General features: G+C 55.8%; 3 protein-coding genes across 5 annotated transcripts; 1 reads left to right on the top strand and 2 right to left on the bottom strand.

Moving 5' to 3' along the window:
- Positions 1 to 1,967: 1,967 nt before the first annotated feature.
- PGAP3 (post-GPI attachment to proteins phospholipase 3) lies at positions 1,968 to 16,338 on the top strand. Of its 3 annotated transcripts, none has more exons than XR_013354578.1 (8): positions 1,970 to 2,232; positions 3,426 to 3,523; positions 4,503 to 4,655; positions 12,626 to 12,688; positions 13,370 to 13,447; positions 13,813 to 13,949; positions 14,235 to 14,439; positions 14,628 to 16,338. XR_013354578.1 is itself a non-coding variant. In XM_077853079.1 (8 exons), the coding sequence occupies exons 1-8, from the start codon at positions 2,052 to 2,054 to the stop codon at positions 14,689 to 14,691; spliced, it is 963 nt and encodes a 320-aa protein (XP_077709205.1). In that variant the 5' UTR covers positions 1,973 to 2,051; the 3' UTR covers positions 14,692 to 16,338. The 3 variants fall into 3 exon arrangements, 2 of the variants coding, with proteins under 2 accessions (XP_077709206.1, XP_077709205.1); XM_077853079.1 differs by having other exon boundaries at positions 1,973 to 2,232; positions 13,386 to 13,447; XM_077853080.1 differs by lacking the exon at positions 4,503 to 4,655 and having other exon boundaries at positions 1,968 to 2,232; positions 13,386 to 13,447.
- A 535-nt stretch (positions 16,339 to 16,873) lies between these two features.
- On the bottom strand, positions 16,874 to 18,458 carry PNMT (phenylethanolamine N-methyltransferase). Its single transcript, XM_077853076.1, has 3 exons — positions 18,210 to 18,458; positions 17,509 to 17,716; positions 16,874 to 17,411 (listed from the first exon to the last, which is right to left on the bottom strand). Exons 1-3 carry the CDS (start codon positions 18,433 to 18,435, stop codon positions 16,970 to 16,972), a joined length of 876 nt encoding a protein of 291 aa, XP_077709202.1. The 5' UTR covers positions 18,436 to 18,458; the 3' UTR covers positions 16,874 to 16,969.
- Positions 18,459 to 20,147: 1,689 nt separating this feature from the next.
- On the bottom strand, positions 20,148 to 21,396 carry TCAP (titin-cap). Its single transcript, XM_077853077.1, has 2 exons — positions 21,236 to 21,396; positions 20,148 to 21,012 (listed from the first exon to the last, which is right to left on the bottom strand). The coding sequence occupies exons 1-2, from the start codon at positions 21,343 to 21,345 to the stop codon at positions 20,619 to 20,621; spliced, it is 504 nt and encodes a 167-aa protein (XP_077709203.1). The 5' UTR covers positions 21,346 to 21,396; the 3' UTR covers positions 20,148 to 20,618.
- Between the last annotated feature and the right edge of the window lie 125 nt (positions 21,397 to 21,521).

Below are 21,521 nucleotides of genomic sequence, written 5' to 3'. Positions count from 1 at the left end.
ATCTTTGGGGGGGAAAAAAGAGTCGCATGCTCTACTGACTGAGCCAGCCAGGCACCCCTGAATTTCCTCATCTTCAAATGAGGATGCTCATTTAAAAAAATGATCCCAGAATTATAGTAAGGACGAAATGAAATAATGTAGTAGAAAAGGACTGATCTATCAGATGCAAAGTAGTATTAGCACTAGATTGCTTCTGGTCAGCTTCTAGAGAGCTGAGTGGTTGTTTTGTTCCTTTCAGCTTCCCAATCATTATCAACTGGGTGCTCAACTCCAGGGGATACTATTCATATTATATTTAACTTGAAGAGGCACCGTTCACAGAAAATACAATATGAATGGTGACTCCTGGAGTTCTGCCTTGCCTCACTTGGTGCTAGAACTAAGAACTCCGGAAATGTTTGCTAAATGAGTAAGTAAATGAAATCCAATTTTACTTCTTGTTCATTCCACTTCTTGAAATAAAAAGGAAAAGTTGACCCGGGGTGGAGAGTGGGAGAGGAGAAAAGCTGTCATTAATCTTACACACACTAATTATGCATCCAGCTACAAGGCTTCAATGCTTCAATGAGATGGGTATGTGAATGTATCCTGGTGGTGATGTAGGGAGGAGCTGGTGGATATTAGAGCAAGTATCCTACTACCAAAGGTCCTCCTCTTGATTTTCTTTGAAATATTACACCTCTCCCATCTCAGCGTGGTCTGAATCACACTGGTGATTCCACAGCCCTGGATTTAGTACCCAAATCCTTCCGTTGGATTAACGTTCATTCATTGAAAAGAAAAGAAAAGAAAAGAAAAGAAAAGAAAAGAAAAGAAAAGAAAAGAAAAGAAAAGAAAAGAAAAGAAAAATGAGTTCTTAGGGGCACCTGGGTGGCTCAGTGGTTGATCCTAGGTTCTGGGATCGAGTCCTCATTGGGCTCCCCACAGGGAGCCTGCTTCAACCTCTGCCTTTGTCTCTGCCTCTCTTTGTATGTCTCTCATGAATAAATAAAAATAAAATCTAAAAGAAAAAAAAAAGGGATCCCTGGGTGGCTCAGCGCTTTAGCGCCTGCCTTCAGCTCAGGGCGCGATCCTGGAGTCCCGGGATCGAGTCCCACGTCGGGCTTCCTGCATGGAGCCTGCTTCTCCCTCTGCCTATGTCTCTGCCTCTCTCTCTCTCTCTTTCTGTGTGTGTATCTCATGAATAAATAAATAAAATCTTAAAAAAAAAAAAAAGAAATGGAGTTTAAATTCAAACTAGAATAAGCAGGTGTGAGAGTACGAATTGTACAGACAAGACTGAGCCAGTAGGGGTGAGAAACATGGCCCCATGGGTCTGGTGCAGGGGCCAGATCATGCAGAGTTTGTGGAATTATGATTTTATCCTGAGGTAATGGGGAGCCCATAAAGAATTTAAGAAGAGGGACAGACACCTGGGTGGCTCAGGGTGTGATCCTCGGTCCTGGGATCGAGTCCTACATCAGGCTCCCTGCGAGGAACCTGCTTCTCCCTCTGCCTGTCTCTGTATCTCTCATGAATAAAATCTTTAAAAAAAATTTTTTTTTTTAAGAAGAAAAGTGACACAGTCCAATTTAAATGTTAACGGACTGGATGGGGACAAAAGTAGGGGCAGAGACACACACTCATAAACTGCGAGTGTCTCGGCGACAGATGATGATGTCTTTAACCAGGATTGTGCCAATGGAGATGGAGACAAGTGGGCAGTTCCAGGTATCTTAGGAAGCGAATCTCCAGGGGTCTGGTGACAGAAAAAGAACCTGTACTTCAAATAAAGAGAGCATGGAGAAGAAAGAGGGCGCGTGTTCATACCAGACCAGTTTATTTTCCTCCTTAACCCACCTGGCGTCTCCCTTCCCTTAACCCGGTCGCCTCTATATATGGAGATGATGGTAAGACGAGGGGCGGGGCAGGCGCCCACAGAAATCCGGGCACTTTAATTTAAAGTGGGTGGACGTCACCGGAGATCAGACTAAAGAACACACGGAACTTCCGGTTACTCCGGAAGTGAAGACTCCTAAGCTCCTCCGCCGGCGGAGGGCCAGGTTGAAGGGATGGCCGGGCGGACAGCACGGCTGGTGTTGCTGGCTGGCGCAGCCGCGCTAGCAAGCGCCTCTCAGGGCGACCGGGAGCCGGTGTATCGCGACTGCGTGCACCGGTGCGAGGAGCGGAACTGCTCGGGGGGCGCTCTGAGGCACTTCCGCTCCCGCCAGCCAATCTACATGAGCCTAGCAGGTAAGCCCCACCCCGCGGCAAGCCCCGCCCTTCGGCCTTGGCCCCGCCCCTTGCGCCCCCAAACAACCTCTGAACCTTCGCTTCCCCTGGAGTCCCTTATGACTGTGAACCGAGGCCCAGGGTGGTTAGAGCGGCATCGGCCAGTCTTTTTATTTATTCAGTCAAATAGGTATTTATTTAATGCCCCTGGGTACTGGCCCTAGAATGACACTGAAATCAGATCAGTGCCCAGCCATTTGAGGTCACACTCCTCGCGGGGACATTAGCCTCCAGTGCAAGGTAGAGGATGCTTTGAGCCCTAAAGAACCCTTAGGTCAGGCAACCGGAGCATATGGGGGAGGAAGGAGTCGTTTCTGGCTTTAAAAAGGTGGGGGCAGTGATCATCTTAGAAGGACTTAAGGATGGATACATTAAATTTGGGCCTGTGGCCATTAATGGTCACCTGGTGGGTAACAGGTGTCACGGCAGGTCCGATAATTTTCACAACCCTCTCAGGCAGTTTCCTTTAACCCAGTTTTACAGTGGGGAAACTCGGAGAGGTTAAGTGCCCTGCCCAAAGTCACACAGTCAGAAAGTGGTAAAGTGGTGTTTCCAGTTCTAGCCCGTCAGACTAGAAGTTTGTTCTCTTGACTATCCCTTTGCATTCCAGAGGGAACAAAGAGAATGGAGGCCCTGGGCAGATGTGCGCATATACAGTAAGCCTGGTTTACTCAGGGAGCAGGGTGCAGGGTACACACAAAAAAGAGTATGGGAAATAAAGTTGGGAAAGCAATTTGGGGCCTCAGAAGTTAGAGTGGAAGAATTTGGGCTTCATTTTCACAGGAGGGGGAGGTCAGAGGGCAAGAGTTCCTCCTTGGCCAGTGAGAGCAAAGCCTAAGTTCATCAAGAGCAAACATAAACCCACCTAGCCGTTGATGAGTTCAGCAGATGCCAAAGTTCCCATCTGGGTGGAAGGAGAAGAGAAGACACGTCTCTGTTTGCTCACTCACTGTACACCCCCATCCCCTAAACACATACACAAACACCTTTCCCTTGTGTGTGTGTCCTTCCATCTCTCATATATCCAAGTGGGAATGTAGACTTTCCTCTGGTTCTCTCCAACCTGCAGACCCTCTTAGTTTGGGTCCCACTTGAGCTCTCTCTCTGTGCCTCCCATGATGGGGAGTTCACCAGGTCATGTTTCTCTGTTTCAGGCTGGACCTGTCAGGACGACTGTAAGTATGAGTGTATGTGGGTCACTGTTGGCCTCTACCTCAAGGAAGGTCACAAAGTGCCTCAGTTCCATGGCAAGGTGAGTTGGAGGGTCAGGGTAGGGATATGGTGACAGCGTGGTAAGATACCCCTTAGGTTAGACCACACTGTCCAGGCAGTCTGAGTTGTGGGGTAATGGATGCGTATTTGGGGCAGGTTCCTATTTTCAAAATCTGCCGGTTTTCATATAATCAGACAGAACCAGTGTGTCCTGGCTCTGGATTTGGAGTAACAAAATCTGGGAAGCTGTGTGATCTCAGAGAGTGGTGGTGGGCTTCTTAGGGTGGTGGCATGTTCACCTTGCTACAAGGATAGATTTCCTGACCCTCCACAGCATGCTTTCTTTTGCTTCTTCAGTAGTGGTCTGGATTAAAATAGTAATACACCCTCAGGTTGCCCAAGTCATGGTTTACTAGTACTTTTTCTTTTTTTCTTTTTTAATTTAAATTCAATTAGCTAATATATAACACATCATGAGTTTCACATGTGGAGTTCAGTTATGCATCAGTTGCATGTAAGACCCAGTGCTCATCACATCACGTGCCCTCCTTAATGCCCATCACCCGGTTACCCCCCCTTCCCTGCTAGTGCTTTCTCATCCAGAATGATCTTGTTCTAGACTATTGAGGTTGACAAGAATTATTCTCCCCAGTTTGTCAGAGTAAGCTGAGGCTTAGAGGGTGGGTAGTAGAGGAGGAGTATATCAGAACCTATTTTCTGGGTGGCAAGTTTATGCTGTTTCCACCAGGCCATATGAGCCATCTACACTGGCCTACCTGGCCTTCCTAGAGACCAGGCTTACCGTGCTGTGAATGCTGGCCAGGACAGAGGGAGGGCCTTTAGCTAGGGACTGGAGGAGGGCTCATGGACCCTAAGAGGGACTGTCCCTGAGGCTTTGGCCAAGGTCCAGAGCGAAGCAACCAGCTGAAGGCCTGTTGATGTGGCATGTCAAGGAGCAGCAGGTTGGGGTAGCTGGGGTTGCCTGCCCCTGAGGCCCTCTCCATGTGCTCCCTTTCCAGTGGCCTTTCTCCCGGTTCCTGTTCTTCCAAGAGCCAGCTTCTGCCATGGCCTCGTTCCTCAACGGTTTGGCCAGCCTGGTGATGCTCTGCCGCTACCACACTTCTGTGCCAGCCTCCTCCCCCATGTATCCCACCTGCGTGGCCTTTGCCTGGGTAGGTAACTCGGCAGCACTCCTGCTCTACACCCTCGTCCAGGAAGGAGGGACTCTTGGATCCCCGTTCTCACCCAACAGGACTTCCCTTCACGTACCTTCCCCTCTGTTCTGCAGATTGGAAACTGCAGCTGTGGGTGGTTAGGCCTAGGGAGAAAACAGAGAAGGGACTGAATCAGATCTTACCTTTCTAGCAGAGTCCTAAGCTGGGTGTTTGGAAGGAAGGGAGGAAGAGGCCACTAAGAGACCCAGGAGGGCAATTTACAAGCACAGAAGGAAGATGAGTGGTAGGGAGCATGCTGGTAGGGACCCCTCTGGATGACTTAAAGCCCCCTCCATCTCAGCCCAGGAGGTATGGCAGCTGTAGCACTCCAGGCAGAGCTCAGCCTGGTCTTCGACCATCCCTAAGAAGCTGAAAGAATGTTCCATGTGGGTATCCAGAGAGGGCTCTGAGCTTCACAGTGTGACCGGTCAGTGGAGCCAGTATCGAGGGCCTGAGATTGTGTGAGAAGCATGGGCCAGGGGACAGCTCTGAGCTGTGACAACCTTGGGGAGGGTGTGAGAGTAAGAAGTTGCAACCAGAGCTCCCTCTGTAAGCCTTAGGGAAATGGTCTGTGCTCACTCACCTGCCTGCCACCAAAGCAGTAATTCATGTATTGAGCACCTACAGTGTGCCAGGCACTTTGCTGAGTGCTGGAGATCCAAAAGGATGTAAAAACAGACAAGAGGCACCTGGCTGGCTCAGTTCATAGAGCGTGCAACTCTTGATCTCAGGGTCATGAATTCAATACCCACGTTGGGTGTAGCGCTTACTTAACAAGGACCAAAGCCAAAAACCAGGTTCCTGCCCTCTGGTAGTAACCACACAAGCACACGATTGAATGTAAAAGCACAACTCTTGAAAAGTGCAGTGGAAGAGATGTGCTGCAGGGTGTGTGATGGGGCACTAGACCAGACCAGTGCCAGGCAATCGGGGATGCTTCCCTGAGGAGGGAGCCTTTGAAGTAAGATTGGAATGATGAATGAACCTTAGCTCCATGAGTTCAGGGAGAGTAGGGGGAGCCATCCACACAGGAGACTCAGAATACGCACAGACAGAAGAGAGTGAGAACTAGGGGCTCCTGAAGTAAGATTGGAATGATGAATGAACCTTAGCTCCATGAGTTCAGGGAGAGTAGGGGGAGCCATCCACACAGGAGACTCAGAATATGCACAGACAGAAGAGAGTGAGAACTAGGGGCTCCTGGGTGGCTTAGTCAGGTGAGCATCTGCCTTTAGCTCAGGTCACGATGGAACCGCATCCGACTCCCTGCTTGTCCCCTTCCCTCTGCCTGCCGCTCCCCCTGCTTGTGCCTGCTCTTTCATTTGCACTCTCTCTCTCTCTCTCAAATAAATAAATAAATAAATAAATAAATAAATAAATAAATAAATCTTTAAAAGATAAATAAAAGAGAGAGTGAGAACCTGAAAGGCCAGGAAGCCTGCCATACAGGAAGCCAGGGAGTGGGTGAGAGACAGATGCGCAGGTGGGCAGTGAATGGGGCCAGGCCCTGGAGAGCTTGGGGGCACATTAACACTTTCCACCTGGATTTTCAAAGTGTCAGGAAGAAACGAGGGTCAAAGGGAAGAGGTTTCCTGAATAGATATGCTTGGAAAACTCATTCTGGCTACTGTGTAGCAGACAAATTGGAGGAGTAGGAGTGGATGCAGGGGGCTAGTGGGTTTTAGTACAGGGCACAGTAGCTAGACAGGGCGGGAGTATGGGTCTTGGGAAGGGGGTTGTTAAAAACTATGTTTGAGCTATGTTTTGAGGTGATTAACATTTTTAAAAATTTATTTCTTTAACACATGCATAGCTCTTTCTGTATGTCAGGTACAATTCTAAGTATTTTATAACCTCATTAATCCCATCACAAGCTATGAGATTAGCAGTATTATCATCCCGAGGTTATAGATGGAAACCAAGGACTGAAAAGGTTAAGTAAAACCTGTCCTAGGAGCCAGGGTTTGAACCCAAGCGCCTGGCTCCAGAGTCTGCATTCTTGCCACCTTGACTGTGCTGGCACGCCGCAGCAGTAGGTTTGGTGAGGAAGGAGCAATCCAGGACAACCCAGTGTTCCCACTCATGAGAGATAGAAGCTGTGCACGTGCATGAGATCACCAGGAGTTGCTGAGGGGGTCTAGGATGGAGCCCTGAAGGGCCCGTAAAACATGAAGGTTAGATAGAGGAGAATGAGCCAGCAGCAGACACAGGAGTGGCTGGAGGGCTCAGTGGAAAACTAGGATATTGTGTACTTGGGGAGCCCTGGGACAGGAACAGGGAGGAGTGTGGAAGCTGTTCTCTGGAACTCTGCTGGACAGTCAAGAGAACTGAAGGACACCCCAGGGTCTGGCTACACCAGTTTCTGAGGACCTTAGGAAAACTGGTAATAGGGGGGCTGCTGAGAAGTCCAGGCCGAGCCTCAGACTTAAGAGATGGGCATCATCAGGAGGGCAGTGGGGGAGGCCATTCAGCCTCTGGAAAATGTTGATTCTAATTTTTTTCTATTTAACAAATATTAATAATAAGTGTTAGGAATTACATAATAGGCATGTCCTAAGTACCTTACATGTATTTTTTTTTTAATTTTTATTTATTTATGATAGTCACAGAGAGAGAGGCAGAGACACAGGCAGAGGGAGAAGCAGGCTCCATGCACCGGGAGCCTGACGTGGGATTCGATCCCGGGTCTCCAGGATCGCGCCCTGGGCCAAAGGCAGGCGCCAAACCGCTGTGCCACCCAGGGATCCCACCTTACATGTATTTTCTCATTCAATCCTCATTATACCACTGTGAACTCTAAGCAAGGCTCAGAGACGGAAAGCCTTGTCCAAAGTCAACAGCTCACAAGTCAGTGACTGGTGGAGACAGGTTGGCATCCAGGACTGACTCCAGGGCTGTAAGAGCACTTGGCTCCTCCTCTGGGCTGTCTCCGTATACTGATAAACGTCTGTTGAGCATATGCTGTGGGGAGAGACAGAGGTTAGTCCTTGTGGAAACTGAGGTCCTGGCCCCAAGGAGCTAAGTCTAGGGGGAGGGGTGGGTCCAGCTGGTCTGGGAGGCAGAGTAGGCAGAGCCCTGGGAGTAGCAGGTTTGGGAGGGGAGACCATGTCCTCTAGTGGAGAAGTCTGCTGGGGAAGCCCAGAGACGGGGAGAGACTCCATCAGGGACTTGCAGGCCTCATAAGGTTTAGATGCAATACAGATGAGGGGAGAAGAGATCGGATTTCTGCATTTCCGGCTGGTAGCACAGCAGGAGCAAAGGGGTGGAAGGTGGAGGATATGGGACCTACATGGACAGCCTTGGATAGGTCAGCCTGGCCACAATGTGGCTGAGTGAAGAGGAGTAGAAGGAGGTAAGATAGCACAGAGAGGGCCCTGAGTGCTGAGGGGCAGGTGCTCTTGTGTAGGCGGGGGCCTGGCATCTGCATACCCTGTCCTAAGCATGGATGCGATATTTAGTCTTGGCCAAGAAAGCAGAGAAATTGAGGAGGGTACACCTGTCCCCTTTCCCTTGGGGGTTCTTCCAGGATCACTGCTTTCTGGGCCCATGGCCTTCACCCCCTGCCCCCACCCCTGCTAGCGAGCACTGGGCAGCCCCTGTCTAAACTGCCTGAACAAAGCTTAGCGCCTCCTTGGACAGACCCATGGGTCTGAGGGGACCCCAGGGGGTCCCAGCCTTTGCCAGTTATCATGCCACAGCTCTCGTCTTGATCTCCCTGATTCTTGGGTCTTTCGTCTCACTGGTCGGCCACTCAGCTTCCTTCTTTGTGAGGGTCGGGCCTCCCAGTACCCTGCAATCTAGTCTACTGAGGACCCTTTGGGACAGAGCAGGAGATGTTTGATTGAGAGAAGGTGGATACCTGGAGGCTGTGTCTTAGGACATCCTATGGGATATGGGGTTTGGGAACACGGAATCCTCTCATGCTGGCACAAAGTCCTGGAGGGAGAGAGTCTTGGTGCCCACACTTTGTTTCATGACCAGTTTGGATTTTATACTTGATCTTTAGTCCTGTGTGCCTGTGTTTGCAGGAGGGAGGGCTCCTGAGCTGAATGAAGGGTGTGGCAGTGGACTTTGTATTGGGCTGGGTCTTCTGGAGCCAGTGGGGCTCCTGATTTCTGTTGGGATAGGTTAGGAAGGCATTTTCCAGGCTAAGTCTTGAGAGGGTTGGCTCAGTCTTTTCCCCTGGGAAACAAAGAGACCCTGCCCCAGCAAGGCTAATGAAGCTTTGGCACAAGAAGGCAGCCTCCGCCTTGACATTTGGACCTGGGCTGGGCATCTGCCAGGCTTTGGGGGAGCCTGCCAAAGCTCTGCACACCATAGACCTTTGACTTCTGGCACATGGGGGCCCCTGCCCTCTGCAAAGCCAGGAGGCCAAACCAGTTCCCTGCCCCTTCATCCAGTAAGGAAAGGTCCTCAGAAGTAGAGGTGAGAGAGTGAGGGTGCCAGGAAAGCCCAGACTGTCCCCACAGGATGATTGATGGAGGTGGGGACTGATTGTGCTCTACCACTGCTGTGGAAACCACGAGAAGAGACAGGCCAAGCCTGCAGCAGAATGATGGTGAGACTTCAGAAAGGACTTCCCGCTGGTCAGACGAGAGCCAGTGGAACAGACAATGGCAGGAAATCAAGGGATCCTTTTGGATGGTAGAAAAAGCCATCTTCCTCCCATGTCCATCTGCCTCTTCCCCTCTTCTGTCTCAGGAGTGAAGTGGGGCAGGGTTGCCCTGCCCAAGGCAGGGGGTAAGACACTGTGGCCCGGGGGGGGGGGGGGGGGCGGGCAGGATGGCAGCAGGCGTCATATTTAACATTCTGCCTCCCCCACTTCTGAGACACTGAGCTATTTAAAGCCCCACATGTCCCCACCACCACGGTGTCAATGACAGCCCCGAGCACTGGGGCTTAGCACTGGGGTCGAATTCCTGACAGATCTGGCTCATTTGGCATCCAACCAGTTTCACGGCTGTGATATTTTTGTCTCAATTTTCTTATTTTCCAACAGACTGAAACAGCCTCCTGCTCTCCCTCACCCAGCCTTCCCCCGTCCCCCTCCGTTTCCACCCTTGTTGGCATCCTGCCCCTGGCCTTCCCCCTTCCTCTGTGTTTACACAAAGCCCAGCGCCCTCCTGGCCTGCCTGATTGGCCAGTTACCATTGGCCCCCCCATTCTACTCAAGCTTGGCTGAAGAGTCCCGGAGCAGCCATACTCTTGTGTCTGGGAACCTTTCCCTTCCTTCCACTTCTGTGTGTCCCCTTTGCTTGAGTCTTGATTACAAACTCCCGGGGAAGAGAAATAGTATCTCTCCAGTGAATCCTGGGGAAAAACTGGCATTTGTGGGATACCTACTGTGTGCCAGGCGGCCGTAGCAGCAACCATTTACTGAGTGGCTTCTTTTTGCTAGGCATTCTGCAGACCTCATCTTAGGACCCTCTGATGCAGTGGGTATTATTCTTAACTCAATTTGGTAGACGAGACAGCTGAGACTCAGAGATTTCTTTTGGTTTAAGATCACACAGCTATTTAGGGACTAAGAACTTGAACCCAGGGTCCATCTTCTTATGAAGGCTGTGGAAGTTCTGCCCCCAGCATGAACAGTGGGGTGGGCCTGGGCAGCGGTGGGGAGACTACCTCTTCTCTGCCTGGACTTCCTTGGCCTTTGGAGACAGTGGGAGGCACACTTGGCCTCTTTGGCCTTGGGTCTGTGGAGAGATGTGAGGGTCCCATTCTGGTCAACAAATTGGGAAGAAACAGCACCTAATGTTTTGCCCTGTCCTGGGCGCTGTGCTACACACTGCACTTGTATTGCTTGTTAAATCTTTGTGAGTACTATGATTATTTCTATTTCACAGATGAGAAAACTGAGGCGCAGCAAGGCTAAATAACTTGCCCAAGGACACACAGGAAATGCAGAGCTGAGTTTGAACCCTGGCAATCTAACCCTAGGGCGTGCATACTTAATGACACTGTCTTCCAAGTCTGCAGAGAGGGTCAGAAGAGGAGTCCCTCATAATGGGACACTGCCTGGGGTAGAGGGGGCTTTTTAGGGGTGCAGAGTCCAGGCTGCAGGTGGGTCACTGTAAGTGGAAGGTACCTCAGGGAGGCCATTGAACAGAGGACCCCGCAGCTCCCACTCTGCCCCCTAGAGCTGAGCCCTGGTCCCATGCTTCTTCCCACCCCTGCTTTCAGGGCCAGAGCCACCACTTAGCTCAGGTCTCTTGTCACCTCTCCCTTCCTGCTGTGGGTGACAAGGAGGCCTGGTTGGCTGCCAGTCCCTGCTGCCTTCCCCTCCAACTCCCTCTCATGCTGGCTCCAGGGCCACTCTCTTCCCCGAGGGTGTCCCTATTCCTGGCCTCCTGGGCCCTGCCTCCAACCCTGAGTCTGCTCTGCTCCCCATGCTGACCCAGAGCATCACAGGCTTTATATGGGAGCAATGTCTGAGAAGCCACCCATCTTCCAGCCTCCAGACCAAGCCCCCTAGGCCATCTTTGAGAAAGGGGCAGCGCCTGGGACAGGACTGGATGGCCGTCTTCAAGAGAGCAAGTAGCCTGACCTAGAATAATCGTCTGATGTCAGGGTTGGAAAGGGAGGAAGGATCACTTAGGCTAGCCCCTGATTGATTAGTCGATTAGTCACAAGGGGAAAAAAAAAGGTAACAGGAGGAGGCAAAGACCCACAGGGCAGGGTCTTTGTCCAGAGGAGCAAAGCCAAGAGATGCAGCCTAGGACCCAGGCCAGACAGGCTTGCATGGGGCCACCTGAGCCTCCAGAGACTTCTAATGCTGACTGCCTTTGCACAGAGCCTTGCCTGTCTACACACCTTTGCTTTTCCCATTCTCTCATAAGCCCTTTGGGGCCTGCAATGAGGAACCCATCCTGCTGTCTGGCCTTCCTGCTGCAGTACTGGATGGAGAGGCTTCTTCCCTGCTTCCTCTGGCCCGTGCCTGGCCAGGTTTCCTGCTGTCCTGGACCCAAACGAGCAGCTCCTGGCCTTGACCCATCCCAGGCTGACTTGTTCCCCCCACCCTCCCTAGAGCAGCCCTCCCTATCTCCAGTGCATTCCAGGCCAGACCTCTGGCTGCCTGTTTTTTCCTTTGACTGGTTGTCACTGGTTTTCCAGCCCAGTGAAGGAACCTCCACCCTTGCCCACCATCTTTCTTTTTTTTATTTTTATTTATTTATTTTTTTTTGCCCACCATCTTTCAGTGATCTGGGCCTCTGCCATGAACACAGCACCAACTCCCACAAGATCTAGAATTCATTTACAAGATGTTTTGTACTGTCCCTTTGCAGTTAATTTCCAGAGAAAAGGCCTCAAACATGCTCCTGGGCCCTGACCCGCCACAGCCCCTTCTGCCTTCTGCTCCTCCCAGAGCTCTGGAGCAGCAGACACTGGTCTGGCGGGTTGGGCCGGCCCACCCAGGAGGAAGCTGGGCTCAGTTGGCCAGGCTTCTCCTTAGAGACTTGGCCCCAATGGGATCTGCTCGAGATCTCCCTCGCTTGCTTTGCTTGGGACACACCCCAAGCTGGCTCGAGCCCCTCCACTCCACCCACTTCATTCCCGCCCCCAGAGGCTGAGGTCACCAGCTCCCCTGGCCCGGGTGGGGCTGTCATCACCTGCCAGTTGGGGGAGGAGGCGAGGCCCCCTGGGGGCTGTTGTCTTAGAGATTGAGTAAGCAGGGAACTTGGCTCTGCCGGAACTGGTTCCCAGGCCAGGCCGGAACCTGTGGAGGCTGCAGCCCCCGTGGCCTGGGGGGCTCAGGGTTTCGGGGAAGCTGGGGGCATGGGTTTGTTCTGCGGGCTCCAGGGCCAAAGGTAAAAGTGTTTCACTGCTCCAAAGAGCCCCTTCCCCAAAGTGAGACTCCTCTGAGAGCTCTAGGGCTCTTCCCCACCTCCCCACCTCGGGACCCTATGCTTACCAGCCCCTCCCTACAGGTTTCCCTCAATGCTTGGTTCTGGTCCACAGTCTTCCACACCAAGGACACCGACCTCACAGAGGTGAGCGGCCCTCTGACTCCATCTCCTGTTTGGGACAGTCCCAGAGGAGCCCAGAAAGGGTGGGGGCCCCTCTAGGGTTTCCTAGGGACTCCATTTACCCAGCACTTGCTCTGTGCTAAGCATCTTTAACCTATTCGTGCACTTGAGCCCCACCTGACCCTTATGAGGTAGATGTGATTATTGGCTCTTAACCGATGAGACAGCTGAACCTTGGAATGGCAAAATCGCTTGCCCGGGTCACCCGGCCAGTAAGGGCGATGCCTGGACTTGGGCCCACAGCTGTGGACTCGAGGCTGTGCTCTGAGTCCTGCGGCACTCGTGCATCCTGGAGCCCTAGTGTCCTAGCAGGCACCTCCACCATGCCTCCAACACCTCGCTGCTGAATACATTTTAAAAAGTTGTATGATGTGAAAAAAAAAAAAAAAAAAAAAGTTGTATGATGTAAATACAAGAGTCAGATTGTTAAATTCAGGAGTGAAACAGCAATAGGCACAAGGAGCAAGAGACCTAGACACCCCTACTCCCACCTCCACTCTGCCGCCCGTAGCCCGGGGACTCCCATGTCACAGTATAGCTGTGCCTCCAACGCCCCTCCTGGCCCCATCCCAGGGTCGTCTCAGCACCCTGCCCACACAAAATTCTGTCCCCTTCCCCCTCCCTTCACACTGGCCCCTCATCCAGCTCTCCCTGTCCTCAGAAAATGGATTACTTCTGTGCCTCCACCGTCATCCTACACTCAATCTATCTGTGCTGTGTCAGGTGAGCCCATTTTGGTCCTGCAGGGGCAAAATCAGGCACTGGGGGCAGAAATGATCACCTCGCCCACCCCTGGGGGTGTTGTCCCTGGGGCCTTGCACCGCACACAGGCACACACACACACACCCTCTGGGCTGTTCTGGATGGGGACTTTGGGGTAGAGCTAGGGGGCCCTGGCTCGTTCCAAGGAGCAGCAGCACTTGGTCCCAGGCCCCTGGGGGGATTGGAGGCCTGCTTGGCTGGCCAGTTTGGGTAGGGGAGGAGGGCAGTGGCCCCCACATACTGACGTCAGGATGAAGGGATACTTAGGGAATGCTGTTCTGGGCATGGGCCACCCTCCATCTGAGCGGCTCTGGTTGGCGAGGCAGGACCGTGGGGCTGCAGCACCCGGCTGTGGCCAGTGCCTTCCGGGCCCTCCTGCTGCTAATGCTGACTGCGCATGTCTCCTACCTGAGCCTCGTCCATTTCGACTATGGCTACAACCTGGCAGCCAATGTGGCTATTGGTGAGGCATGAGGGGGGAACTGAGGACCAGGGCGGGGATGCGGGGAAGGGGAGGGACCTGGACCATGTGTAGAACTGCTGGCCTGGGGTGGAGGTAGGGATTTGATGGTATTCCTGGAGAAGGTTCTAGAGAGGCCCTTGGGGTGGGAGAGGGGAGGCTGGGAGGAGAGTCTGAAGATGGTCGTGGGGTCAAAGAGCATGAGGATAGGGGAGGCTTGGGGGGAGTGGCGGGGGACGAGGTCCCAGGAGTGAGCCTCTCCCCACCCCCACCCCTACCCCCACCCAGGCCTGGTGAACGTGGTGTGGTGGCTGGCCTGGTGCCTGCGAAACCTGCGGCGGCTGCCTCATGTGCGCAAGTGCATGGTAGTGGTCCTGCTGCTACAGGGGCTGTCCCTGCTTGAGCTGCTCGACTTCCCACCTTTCTTCTGGGTCCTGGATGCCCATGCCATCTGGCACATCAGCACCATCCCGGTCCACGTCCTCTTCTTCAGGTGGGTGCTACTCCCTGTCCCTTGTGCACCTTCTTTGTGTCCATCCTCACCTGCTCCTTGAGGAAACCAAGGCCTCTGTGCGGCTCACCCCCTGCTAGCTTGGTTCACCCCCTGCTAGCTTGCCTACACTTGCCCCCACGGGGTGCTTTCAGAGCCATACCTCAGTGGGCTCCTCCCTCTGCCCACAGCTTCCTGGAAGATGACAGCCTGTATCTGCTGAAGGAATCAGAGGCCAAGTTCAAGCTGGATTGAAGGGCCTGGGGGTGGGTCTGCCCCACTGGGGATCCTGCCCTCTCCCAGCTGGTTCCCCTCCTCCCCATGATCCTTGAGATGATTTTCTTCCTTTTAGCATCTTGAACTTGGACATAAAGGGTATGGGCCCAGAATCATGTCACCGCCCATCCTCTTGCTTGCCCCCACCTGGCCCTCACAAGCCTTGGAGTCTGTTCAGACTTGGCTTTCTCAGCATCTGGAGTTGGAGGATGGACAGCCCCTCTGGTTCCTGGAGCAGAACTGGAGTAGAACTGTGTTCTTAGCTCCACCAAGAGGAGAGCTGCCTCTGCCTCTCCATTAGCCCCTTCCCCACGTCCCCTCAATGCCAAGGTGGTTCCTACAGCTGTCTGTATAGCTGGGAGACCAGGTATACAGGCTTTTGGGGACACAGTGGGGTCCCCTTCTGTTACCCCTTGCCCTCCTCCATGGCACCACTAGGTGGCACTAGACTCTTGCTCTTTGGCAGCCCAGGTCCCAAGGCAGGTCTCCTCCCAGTGGGATCTTGAGGGACCCAGCTGCTAGGGTTGGGGGTTGCCTCAGCCAGAATCCCTGGAGGCCTCATGGCATTCCCTCTCTGGGGCCAGAACCCCAGAGAGCCCAGGACGGGAATCCCTCTGGCTCCTCTGCTGCGGTTCTGGTTAAGACCTTGCCCATGAGTGTGGAAGGAAGTGTGAGCTAGACAGTGCATAGGTGACAGGGTGGTGGGTGTGGGCCTGCATGTATGAGATGCTGGGGGGGACAATGTATGTGAGCATGTGGGGAGAGTGGGGTGGGTGTGAGTGGTTTTAAAGTGTGTGTTGCAGGACAGGTGGGTAAGTGTGGGTTAGGGCAATATGCATAGACTGGGTAAGGTGAGTGTGAGTGTCACATCATGAGGGGAGGTTGGAGAGAAATGGAGGATCAGGTTACTACCAAAAAGTATCCGTTAAGCACCAGCTCTGCACAAGGCCCCAGGTGGGCAGAGAGCCAGGATATCTGAGCCAGCGGGGTACGAGGATCCAGGCCGCATGGGTGTGTTCCTGTCCATTGCCCCCACTTTACAATACTTCTCTAAATGTCAGAGCGTCCATACACAGCTCAAACCACCCTCAGGAACCAGCCTCTCTAGAGCAGAGGAAGGAAGGGACACGGGGATCGCCTGGGCCTCTCCTGCCTTCCTGTCTGTCTCCTCACCTAGACTTGGTTGGCCTCCCTCTTCTCTAGGCTCTACCTGCTAAGCCCCTTTGTCCTGGTCTGGACCCTAGGGGTGGGGGACAATGTGAGTGAGTAGAGGAGAAAGCCTGTGGCTGGTTCTGGTTTCCTGCCTTCCCAGAGCACGTGGGGGCCGCGCTGTATCTGCACCCTGGTAAAGGTGACCCCTGCAAGTCGCCAGCAGCCCCAGCACATTCCTGTTCCACAAGGATAGGATGTGGAGCTCCAGAAACTTTCCATTCAAAGGCACTCTCTGTGATCGGAGCCTGGGTTCTTGTTCTTTCCCTGCGCCCTTGTCCCTCCCTGGGGAGTAGGAGTGCTATGCTAGGACTTCAACCTCAGACTTGGGTGGCCTGTGTTTCTTTTGATATTGAGAACTATTTTAAGGTAGGAGGGTAGCAAGGGACATTCTTAATAAACCAATTCTGAGCCTCACCTACCCTTGTTCAGCTTGTTTGTGTGAATGGTGTGGGCTGGAGGGAAGGAGACAGCTGGCTGGGGGCAGTAGGCAGGTGGGGGTGAGGATGGCAGGGAGCAGGTGCAGAGCTGGGTGGAGCTCCAGTCCAGCTGTGGGGGGCCAATGAGGGGTCTCTGGGGGAGGGAACTGGTGCCTGGATTGTAACCCCTTCTCCCTGCACTGTCTACTCCAGTCTCCCGATTATCCTCTCCTCCGCTTCTGGTCTAAAGTAGGCTCTCCTACTATTACTTAACCTTTCTTAGCTTCACCTGCAAATAGGACAACAGGACCTGCTGAGTGTGAGGACCCAGCAGGCCTGGCACATAGCAGATGCTGAATGAGCTCCCTCTAGCCTTGACTTTATTTAGTTTGGGAAACGAGTGGTAAAGAAACCTGCCTTCATGGAAGCTTCTGGGAAAAAAAAAAAAAAAGGCTAGGGTTGGTGGCTTCCACACCCCCACAACCCAAACAGAGCTCTGGGCCCTTGTTTCCCAGGAAAGCCACAGACAAAGCTGACGCCCAGCAAGAGGAACTTATTTATTAGGTGCCACCTCTCATAACAGGGAATCTGTGTGTATGTTAGCTGTCGGCAATGGGTGCCCTGGGCCATCACACCCCCTCCTTCTTCTGGGCCCAGGCGAAGAAGATGCCCTTGACGTCGTCTACACCTGTCTGAAGGCAGGCAGGCATGATGTAAGTGCGCAGGTCCCGCACCTCGTAGCCACTACGAACCAAGGCCTCCATCACCTCCTCCTTACACACGGGTACCACTACCAGCCTGGCCTCCCCAGCCAGGTACCATGACTCCTCCAGGGCCCCGATGAGGAGGAGGTGGCCCCCAGGTCTCAGCAGGGTGGTGATGTGGTCCAGGGCCCTCTGGAAGCTGGGAAGGTCTGGGCTTACAGCCTCCAGGCAGAAGGCAGAGACCAGGGCATCGGCAGGCAGGGGTGCCAGGTTCCCAGCACCCAGGGGCTGGGGCTGGTGCACATCGATGTGCAAGACCCGCTTCACCCTGGCTCGCAGCTGGCGCTCCTTCTCCCGCCAGGACTCACTGTGCAGGGGCAGGACCGGGGCTCAGGGTCACTCCACGCTTAGTTCTCTGTTGCCCGCCCCCCCACCCCCCGCCACTCCATGGGAAGCCCCCTTACCCCTTGCCCTCGATGAGGCAGACGTGCTGGCTGTACATGCTCCAGTCAAAGGCCCCGGGTTCCTCCCGCAGCCAGAGCCCCAGCTCCTGGCGGTTCACCTCCAGAAAATCTGTCATGGTGATGTCCTCAAAGTGAGTGCAGGCGCTGAGCAGCTGGTATATGGTGGGGCCTGAACCAATGTCGATGAGGGTGCGTCCAGACACCTCACCTGGGGGGGCGGGGAGAAGAGGAAGGCCCTGGTGCCAGCCCTGTCCATCACTCCCTCCCTTACCTGCTTCTGGCAGCCTCTCTCCCTTCTTCCTGGGTATGTGTGACTCCACTGGAGAAAGCCTCAGCCAACCTGGGTCAGAGTCCTGGCTCGACCGTGCACTGACCGGCCTTGGGAGAGGGACTTAACCCCTCTGAGATTCACGGGCCACACCTGCGGGGCCATTCCTGCCGGTAGGTGCGGCGTAGGTGGGGCTGCCCGGGTCTCCCTTCACCCGGGTCTCCTTCCCGCACTCCCCACTTCACTTCCCCACGCCCTCCCCGCGGGTGCCTCCCCTCCGCCCTGCACCTAAGGGACAGCGCTTCTCCTCTCCTGTTTTCACCTCCTCGCTACCCCTCTCTGCTGCTCGGTCCCCAGGTCCCCATCGGGGTCTCGCGTGCCCGCTTAGCTCCCCGATGGCTTCTCGTCCTCCCGCCCGTTTCCCCGCGCTCACCGGTAGCGAAGGTCTGCGCCAAGCAGCGCAGCTTCCAGGGCCCGACGCCGTCGGGGCTGCTCAGGTCCCCCCGGGGGGGCGCGTAGTTGTTGCGGAGGTAGGCGCGCGGCTCGAAGCGCTGGTAGGCGGAGGCGACAGCCTCCCGGCCCCGGGCCGCGTCGGGGGCCGCGTCGGGGGCCGCGTCGGGGGCCGCGCCCGAAGCGGGACTCGGGGCTGCCGCGCTCATGCCGCCGCCGCCCGCGCTGTCCCCGCGCCTCGCCGCCCCTTTATGTGCCGCGGGTCCCCCGCCCGCCCCTCCGCTGCGGGGGCGGCGGCCGCGCCTGGGGCCGCCCGGGGCTCCGCGCTCTGTGCGCCCCACGCCATCCATCTCCCTTAGTGTCCGAGCGGCAGGCACTCGGGGCGCGTGCGGGCGGCCCGGGCACGCCTGCCACCCTCCCCCCAGCCCTCCGCAGCCCCCCCGCAGCTGCTCCAGCAGCCCTCCATCCTTTGCCTCACCCTGCCTGGTCCAAGCCAGCTTCCTGCCCCCGCGGCCCTCCGATGCTTGCCCCCCAGTCCCCGGCCCTTCCCGTCGCTCTCCTCCAGCCTCCCGGCGCCCCAGCCATCCCTGTTCTCTGGCCAGGGGTCCAGTCAGCGCTCGGCCAGCGCCCCATCCCCGACCCCGGGCCCAGCCCATCCGGCTCTCCTCCTCCCAGACACCCCGTCCAACATCCCCCCTTCCCTTGGTCAGGTCACCCCAGCTGCCCCCCCGCCCCTCCTCCAGCCCTTTTCCGTCCTTTCCTATCAACCCCCGGCCCCCAGCACCCCCCACCCCCACCCCGGAAAGGACAGTCCGTTCCGGCCTCCGCGGCGGTCGCCCGGGGCCCCCGCGGCAGAGCTCGGCCCCGCCCGGCCGATGGCAGCAGCGATAGGGGACGCGAGCGGGGCTAATGCACTTAGCCAGCCCAGCAGCAGGGCCTCCCCGCGGGCCCCGCGGGCTCCGAGAGCCGCCTATCTGGGGGTTCTGAGCAGAAGGCTCCGGACGTTCTGGCCATGGCCGGGTGGGGGCCGCGGGCTGTGGTGAGGGCTGGAGGGCTGAAGCCTTCTCCCGGCTGCCCCGGCCCCCCGAGGCGCGGGCTGGGCCTTCTTCAGCGCCAAGGGAATTGGGGTTTCACCAATCTGGGGTTTCTGACCCCTCTCCTCCCCCAGCCCACACTACATTCCCCTCTCTTGGGTGAGCGTGCCAGGCCCAGCCTGCAGGTCCTGCTTGGCACTCCAGGTCAAGATGCCAGCGTCTCCCCTCCTGTTCCCCTAAATGGGAAGTGGATTCCATGGGCCCATCTCTGGTCTCCCTGGAGTTGGATCCCTCTGGGCCAGTCCCTGTCCCTCAGACCCTGACCAGAGGGGGCCCTAGCCTCCTCTGTGCCCTTCCTGGCTTCCTGGCCCCCACCTTGTCCTAAGGAGAACATGTCTCCTTGTTGGACCAGGCAACCAGGTTGAGACAGGCGTCACAGACAAGCACCTGACCCTCTGCTTCCCACAACCCACCCTGGGCTCCCTGGGTGGTGTGGGTCAAGTGCCTGACCCCAGCCAAGGATTGATTCTGTCTGGATTCAGAACTCAGGTCAGCCTTGGGGCCAGTGACCCCGCTCACACCCTTAGGTACAGCCAAGGACAGTCCTGCTGCCAGCCCCCTCCCAATACTCCATGAGATCATTTAAACAAACCCTGGGTGCCAGCTGGCCCGCCGGGGACTGCCCAGTGCCAGGGCACGGAAAGGGGACTGGAGAGCCAGCCACCCTGTTTACAGCTCCGTCCCTGTCTCCCCTGCCCCCACCACCTAGCATGGAGTGTACCCACCGGCTCTGCCATATTTAGCTCAGATGCAAGGCCTATTCCCAGAAGTGAGCACCGAGGGCCGGACACGGTGGGGTTGGCCCCCATAAGGAAAGAGACAGAAAGTCTGGAACACAATTGAGCGTTTATTGCAGCGCTAACAGAGGATGCTGGGGGCTCCACTCTCCCCTCTGCCCTCTTCACGTCCCCCTCACTCCCGTCTCCTCCAATTCTTCCTAGAGCATTCCAGATCCCCTTACACTCATCCTCATCTTCTCTGAAGCCGGGGCCCGGACCAGGGTCACTCCCCTCAGGGACCACTTGTCCTCCCCGGCATCTTCTGTCCCTTCTCCTAGGGCTGGCGGGCACTTGGCTGTGCTGGCCCCCAGCTCCCTACCCTTCGTGGCCACTGTCTTTGCTCCCCTCCCTTTGGGAACTCAGGGGACCCAGGCATCCTGGCCTCTGGCTCCCTCCTCCCCTAGCCCCCAACTCTGGGCAAACTACAAAGCATCCATGGCCAGCAGCTCCCCTCCATGGTCCTAGCCAGGAAGGGCCCAGCCCGCGGCGGGCGCAGTGGAGCCCAGGTCACCGTCCCTCTCAGCCTCTCTGTGCTTCCTGGGACATGGAGCGGGACAGGGAGCGACGAGGGGCACCGGGCTTGCTGACAGGCACCACAGGGGGCAGCTGCTTGGTGATCTCGGCCACATCCTGGCGCTCCATACACTGGCCACCCAGGGCCGTCTCCAGGGCCAGCAGCTCCCGCAGCTGGATGGGGGTGTCCTCGCGCTCCTCCTTGGCGGCTCCCATCTTGGTGGGGGTGAAGATGGGCAGTGGCAGCACCCGCTGGTAGGGCAGCAGGTACTCCTGCAGCCCGCGGCCGAGGATGCCCATACGCATCACCAACCAGGGGGAACGCTGCACCAGCGCCTGGCACTGGCCCTGCCGGTGGTAGGTCTCATGCCGCTGAGAATCCTCCTCGTGCAGAGAGCAACTGGGGAGGAGACGGGAGGGGACACTGAGCTCCTGAAATCTGCTACCCTCTACTAATGAGCTGGGCAGGGGGCTCCCTGGGACTTCCAGGACCTGGGGTACAGAAGGGGTACCCTCTCCTTGTCCCTACCCCCAGAAACTTCTGCAGGGCTTTGTGTTCTGGCCTCCTGAGGCTCAGGAGGGGTGTTCTGGGGGAGAGGGACTCCCAGCCGGCTGGCACTCACCCCTCCTCAGGCCGTGTGGACAGCGTCAGATCCTTCCATTCAGCCCAGAAGGCTTCTCGGCGCTCGCGGTCCTCCTCGGACACCTGGCAGCTCAGCTCTGTAGTGGCCATGATCGGTGCTCACTCCCTCCCGGCTCTGCTCCTCCCAGGCCCTTTAAATAGCCCCCTCCTCCACCTCCTCCAGGGGCTATTTTCAGCCCCTCTGGCGTCAGATGCTATAAGCAGAGCCAAGGCTCACTGATGGGGGACTCTGGGTCCAGGGTGGGGGGTTGGGGTACCTGGACTCC

The sequence above is a fragment of the Canis aureus genome, chromosome 16 (genome assembly GCF_053574225.1).
Source record: "Canis aureus isolate CA01 chromosome 16, VMU_Caureus_v.1.0, whole genome shotgun sequence".
NCBI lineage: Eukaryota > Metazoa > Chordata > Mammalia > Carnivora > Canidae > Canis > Canis aureus.
This window is presented reverse-complemented; position numbering and strand designations above follow the sequence as displayed.